The 6448-nt window shown below is 38.0% G+C and overlaps 2 protein-coding genes across 3 annotated transcripts in view; one reads left to right on the top strand and one right to left on the bottom strand.

Moving 5' to 3' along the window:
- The window catches only part of LOC132110679 (SEC23-interacting protein-like), a 10265-nt gene extending 8464 nt beyond the window's left edge, over positions 1-1801 (top strand). The window contains exons 17-19 of the mRNA XM_059517489.1: positions 1-131; positions 213-295; positions 1429-1801. The exon at positions 1-131 is cut by the window's left edge and continues 32 nt beyond it. Coding sequence (XP_059373472.1) covers positions 1-131; positions 213-294 — 213 coding nt within the window. The 3' untranslated portion in view covers position 295; positions 1429-1801. The remainder of the gene's footprint in view (positions 132-212; positions 296-1428) is intronic.
- Positions 1269-6130, bottom strand: LOC132110680 (chondroitin sulfate N-acetylgalactosaminyltransferase 2-like). Of its 2 annotated transcripts, none has more exons than XM_059517490.1 (8): positions 6046-6130; positions 4296-5212; positions 3897-4113; positions 2786-2887; positions 2487-2668; positions 2115-2209; positions 1934-2015; positions 1269-1690 (listed from the first exon to the last, which is right to left on the bottom strand). In XM_059517490.1, the coding sequence occupies exons 2-8, from the start codon at positions 4945-4947 to the stop codon at positions 1398-1400; spliced, it is 1623 nt and encodes a 540-aa protein (XP_059373473.1). In that variant the 5' UTR covers positions 4948-5212; positions 6046-6130; the 3' UTR covers positions 1269-1397. The 2 variants fall into 2 exon arrangements, with proteins under 2 accessions (XP_059373473.1, XP_059373474.1); XM_059517491.1 differs by having other exon boundaries at positions 4296-5014.
- Positions 6131-6448: the final 318 nt, after the last annotated feature.

The following is a 6448-nucleotide window of genomic DNA, read 5'->3' as shown; positions in this document are numbered from 1 at the left end:
CAGAAGGAAGAGACACAAGTAAAAGTGGGCATGCTGAATGGAGGGAATCGCATCGACTACGTCCTGCAAGAGAAACCCATCGAGAGCTTCAACGAATACCTGTTTGCACTCCAAAGTCATCTGTGTTACTGGTATGTGATGTTCCTTAATATCATTATGTACTTGCATTGTCATGGTGTTTTACAAACAGATTCTTTTGTCTCTTTCCTCAGGGAATCTGAAGATACAGCTCTGCTTCTCCTCAAGGAAATTTACAAGACCATGAACATACACCCAGATCAGCCAGTGCATTGATGTAATGCTCATTAAAACACCTCAGTCATCAGAAATCCCATTACTTTGAAGATAAAAGAAAATAATTTTAAACTGTTTTCAACTTGGACTGTCTTTATTTTATTTTCTATTCTTGTAGTCTATATTAAAATGAATACACTTGTATTATCCCATGTGTCTTAAATTAAGAATTTATAATAGTGGATTTCAGTACCACCACAATGGTTTAAAATAGCATTTTCGTAGCTTATAGAGCTGGGAATGTTTGAGTGCAATTGCAAATGGTATTAACAAAACCTTTATTATCTAGAGTTTGTGAAGAAATCACTATGCTGTGTAAAAACTACAACCAACAAGTCATAAACTGAACTGTTAGTAGCTATTGTGTTGCTCTGGCTTTATAGTTCATCACAGTTATCTTCAGTATATATTGGGAAATTTATGACACTATCATAAACCCCTGACTGTTAGTGCTATGGCACTGACCAGTGATCTCACACATGGTGCAAAGTAAAAGTTTGATACATGCATCAAAATGCATATCGGATCCATGCTATCTCAAACACATGGAAGACTTTTCTCCAAGTCGGAAAACTGTTCCAACACAGACATTGCGATCAGTACAAATCCAGCACAGCAAATTTAACCACATTCATCTGTAGATAATTGCCCTTTTAAGCAATTGATCTCCCTTTTTGTCAGAGTGCATATATTTTCAATAGAAATTAAATAATATAAAAATGTAAAGTATGGCTCTGCCAATTATTTGCAAAAACTGTTTTTCATGAACGAGGCCCTAACAATTTCTCTGCATTTCAGGTCATCTTCAGGATCTCATTTCCCTAATGATCATTGTTCACATGTAGTTATTAAATCCTTCTAGTGCAGAACACCTTAAATTTAAATTTGCAAACTATTCCAGAACGTAAATTAAATTCTGATCAGTACCATCCTTTCACCACACTTAAGTCTTTTTTTTTTTTGCTGTCTTAGGGTCTTCTGTAATCCATAGGTTATTATTTAGAGTTGACTTGTTGTTGAAATAATACCAAAAATGTCCATTTGATCTATTTCTTCATTGTGTCAACAAAGTTGTGCTCTGTATTGCTGTTTCTGTAGCCAATTCATTCTGCTGGTCTGCTCTGGGTTTTGTAGGCCTGCTTTCGAAGGTGAGTCTCGATCTCCTCCCTGAACACCAGCATGCCCAGGTGAGAGTGTGACGCCTCATTCATGGCCTTGGACTGGATGCACATACGGTACTGTTCTGGGGTCAGTTCATCTGCACACATCTTCTCATGCCATAGGTGGAAGAGGCCTGATACAGGCGTGCGGATCACAATCCGATCACTCCGTAGATACTTCCTGTACAAGTGCACATCTTCTACACCCCAGCCTTTCACTCCCAGATCAAATCCTCCTAGAAAAGAGGAAATGTGAGTGTATTTATTCAAAACAGCAAGCAAAATATATTTTATTGTAATTTGATGTATCTGACCCAGTGATTTTAAATAAAGCTGGAATAAATGTTTGTATTGATTGATTATTTCTTTTTACTTACAACAAAAAGAGTAACAAATTCAAATTACGGACATATTTGAAATGATAAAAAATGTATATTGATATAAATTTAAACTTTTTCCACATTAAAATACAGACTTACCAATGTTGAGGAAGTCAGAGCGATACTGACAAGTCATGCCAAATCCAAAATCCCTCCAGAATCCGGCATCTTTCTTATGAATCTGTAAACAACATACAATTGCATTATTCACCTTTATATCAATAGAAAGCCATACACTCTACAAAGATGTATTTTCATAGAAAAATCTTGATGTACATACCAGCAGATTCTCAATGGGGGGCGGAAACTCAAGATTTCCATAAACTATAGCTGGATTGTACAAACTGAAAACCACCGGATAGAAAACTCGTTTGCCTTCCAGGGAGGGAGAAAAAAACAAAACACTTTTATTATGAAATAACATGGAACTCTGTATTTTTATTATAAACCTTTTAGTGTATAAAAAAATATCGAGACATGACAATTGCCCATGACAACAAATCCTATTATTACTAATATTATTACTGCTTAGTTAGAAAACGAAATCCTTTAGTGCAATTAAACAACAGTGCAAAATGGAAGAAATACGGATGTTTTATCTAGTAATGGATCCATGAATTTTCAGATATAAATGCTAGTTGAGATGACAGACCTGGAGCTGTATTGAGACGACAGGTGCTAAGAAAGTCCAGTGTGAAGTAGATGTCAACATCACAGAAGAACATCAACACATCCTCGCCCTGCTCCCACGCGTGAGCTCCAATGTCCAGACCACGGCCACGCGAAAACTCCTCATCCACAGGGATCAGAGTGTATTTACTGAAGTTTACCTCACTGGAGATCATGAATAGATTATGATTACGGTATATATTAGAAAATTACCATTCTAATAAAGAACATTCCAGCTAGCCCACTGTGCACATAAAATATTAATATTTGCAAAGCTCAAACCTGGACATTTTCCTCAGAGACGCCTTTACCTCCTGCAAGCCTGTCTGCCCAAAATACACCACTGTGAGATGCACCCGCTTGTCCTGCTGTATACAAACCTCCCTGCCCACAGAAAACATTCTCTCATCACAACATTTCCAAAACTTCCAAAGGGAAAACCACACTGGGAAACATTCCCTTATAAAACTGTAACATCTGGCTCTGTGTTGCTGCTACCAACACAACTTTAGAAGTTCAACCATATTATCTGCAGCACACAAAAACACACTGAAACGCATTCCCAGAATCTCTCTTACATGCTCGGTCACATTTCTTTGTTTGAAATGTCAATATGAATCTGCACAATTGGGAGTTATGCATGTGTAAAAATAAAAAAATTCCCCTTATAGAAGTTGCAATTTGTCACTGCTCGATTTGAAAGTAAGTTCTGTGTAATCTGTGCTTCACTAAACTTTTGATAATGGATCTTTTTGCGGTGAAATTTTATCCAAATTTCATTAACTGACAGCTGCAGATTGTTTTTTTTTTTTTTTCAGAACCTCCAGTTCCAGTTTCCTAAAGTCAATGGGTTTTTCTGAAATGGTTTTTGGTTAAATGCCTCAAATATAATCTGTGGTTAACACAAGCTCAATATATCTCCACATTTTATTCTATGGCATAAAATACAACAGTTAGAATCCTTTTTGAAATGGCTAAATGGGACTACAGAGGTTGTTGGGGCTGAACAGGTAAACTCATCTACTCACTAGCTTTTACAGCCTCATCATCGCATTCCTGCAAACTATTCTAACTCAAACTTTCAGGGAAAATTGTTTTAAATAAAGAATGAAAGAGTTGTCAGAATCTTAATGCTGGAGAGGCTAAAGTCATGCCAGTGTGGTGTAGTTGGTTTATAGGCTACATTTAGCTTTCTACTTCTGGTGAATGTATTTGTTTTTGGGTTTCATTTGTGAAGACTATTGTAATGAAAAAAGTGTGTTATACTCATAAACCTCATACAACTTGTTTTCAATGCAAAAGCTAATTGAAAAAAACATGTAAAAAAAAAAAAAAAAAAAAAAATTGTAATAAATCCCAAAAATATCTACAAATTCTACAGTGACCTCCTCACCTGAAGTTGTGCAAGAACTGAACAAAGCCTTCAGTGCGGCCTGACAGCGGCACTATGATGTTAATGATGGTGCTGGCGGTGTCTACAGATGTGCTCCTCACTTTCATGAGGGGCCCGAACGGACGAAAGAGGGTGACGTGACGGTACTCATGAGAATTCTCTTTAGCGAAGTAGAGCTCATACAGTGTGCCTTTGTCCCTCTCGGTTCTGTAGAGTCCTGCCAAGCATAGCAAGCACACAAGAGCAGCTCGAGTTACTGAATATTTTGTGCCGTGCAAAGTTCACACCACCTTTATTATTCTCAAATACAACAAGTGCTGTTAAGTACACACAAATCCCTAACCACATGGTGCGTTAAGCACATAAAGTAGTGCATACTTCCTTTAAAACAGCTTTTACCTTCAAAAAAATGGCTTTCAGTGAACGTCTGCCTCTGCATGGGGATGTTGTCCTCCTGTCCATCATCTTCCTCTGGGTTATTTATAATATCCAAACCTGCTTCTATCACCTCCACCAGGTCATCCCTCCGGTCTTTCCGCACAGGCTTCTCCTCAGGATGGCGTGTCAGGCCCATTTCCAGCTGGTACACTTTTGTGGTGGAGAAGCTCTCGAAGGGCACCAGTGCATACTCGCTCGGCAGCCTCGCTCCTGTGTTCACCTCTGCCTTGTCGATTTGTGAGTGCAAGTACTCCAAGAGGTCACCAGGCTCTTGATCTCTGCCATCGATCAAGCTCTGCGGTCCGGGACCCTCCTTTTTTTCTTGAAGCACTCTAAGTTTCTTGCCCATCTCTTGGAGTTCTTGTTTGAGCTGTGCGATCTGTCTCTTGAGGCTGGCCGCTCGACTGAGATGCCGCTCTTCCTGCTCCTGCAGGAGGGCCTGGTAATACTCCTTTCCATACGGATCTCCTCCCAGGCCTGGCAGCACCTGGCTTACATCCGCAGGCGGGGTGCACTCCAGCAGGTAAGCAAACATCAGCAGTACCAAGAGCAAAAATATCCCCAGAAGAAGCCAGCGCGCCTGTCCCTGCAGAGGAAGCCCCCGCCTGGGCATATCTGAGAGGCAGGGTGCCCTTTACCGGCAGTCACCGTTGTGCATTCTCCCCCTGACAAGATGTAACCTTTAAGAAGGATGAAGTCTTTCACATTAATCCATTCCCAAGTGAAGCGGAGGGAGCGCGGTAGTGTCACATTTCTCTTGTAATCATGCTCCTCTCACACTACAGCACACTGAACAAGCTCAGATTCCTCAGAGATGTGTGAATAACAACCTGTCATCCTGCTTGCTCAATATTCCTCTATTAAGAGAAATAATTCATCTAAAAAGAGATTATAATAATTGATCATTTATTTTCCTCATCAGCATATTTAGACTAAACAAAAAAAAAAATGTAGACCAGAAAAAATTATAAAAAAATATATTAAATAATTTAACGGGCAGTGGTGCATTGCTGTTTAACTTTAGAACAGTTAGTAAAACAAATTGTGATATATTCATATTAATAATGTATAATTTATCATGTGTTATCCATTTATGATGATATATATATATATATATATATAGAGAGAGATAGATAGATAGATAGATAGATAGATAGATTGAAATAACATTGTAAAAAGTTTGCTAGGCTGACGTCACGTCTACGTAACTACAATAATTCGGATCGAAAATTAGAATGAATAATCTAAAAATAAGACGTTAAAGATAACTAAGGTTTTAAACAAAAAATTAATGATCAATATTTCATACACAAGTATTTATTAATTTGGCAAGTAGCCAAGTTTTAAGCGGGGTCGAACTCCTGATCAGATCACGCTGTTTATTTTGCCGACTGACTGTACGTTACATATTAACGTTACCCCATACACTGTATGAATTTTATGCACATGTACAAATATGTATAACGCTATTCTTCCTCATACGTTACATGCTTGCGCCTTATTATAAACAAGGACCTAAGACTCTGAATAATACTAATTAAGTTAACGCGCACAGGGAAACATCTGGCCGTCTGATCTATGGCAAAATGTTGCTGTAACGTTACACACAAGAACATTTAAACGTTTCCAATATAATTTGTGGAAGAATACGTCGAGGTTGAATTTGTTTAAAAAACATAACTAAATAAACACGGAAATGTGCGACACTTACCTCGGTAGTTGTGACTGTATGCGGCTATCGGTTACCACTGTTCAAAAGAAACCCGAGCATAATAAATGTAGGAACAGAACGCCACAAAAACGCATGTTACTTCCGCTATGAACCGAATAATTTCAAAATAAAAGCCAATCTGCCGTCTGGATGTTTTACAAATCGTTAAAACCTATGGTTAACTAAACTCACTACAATTATCGCCACTTTTAAAATTCTACTTTAAAGATTAACCCACTTATTTTCTTTAAAATGGTATGTAATGTGTAGATGTTTTTTTTTTTTTGTGTTTTTCTTATGCCAGGAAAAACGATTAATGTGAGTCCCATGGTGGTATAACCTGATTTAAATAAATCTTCCTATTCATAGAGCAAAACAAAACAAACTGAATGAAATGTCACAC

This window comes from Carassius carassius, chromosome 30 (assembly GCF_963082965.1).
Source record: "Carassius carassius chromosome 30, fCarCar2.1, whole genome shotgun sequence".
NCBI classification, from domain to species: Eukaryota; Metazoa; Chordata; class Actinopteri; order Cypriniformes; family Cyprinidae; genus Carassius; species Carassius carassius.
This window is presented reverse-complemented; position numbering and strand designations above follow the sequence as displayed.

Bases quoted from the DNA above. Each gene is read 5' to 3' on its own strand.
- LOC132110680 (XM_059517490.1), bottom strand. From the start codon at position 4,947: ATGCCCAGGCGGGGGCTTCCTCTGCAGGGACAGGCGCGCTGGCTTCTT. The intron at 2,888-3,896 runs GTGAGGAGGTCA...TTCTGTGGGCAG, and splicing joins CAGTTCTTGCACAACTTCAG to GGAGGTTTGTATACAGCAGG. The intron at 2,210-2,486 runs GTCTGTCATCTC...CCTCCCTGGAAG, and splicing joins TCGTCTCAATACAGCTCCAG to GCAAACGAGTTTTCTATCCG.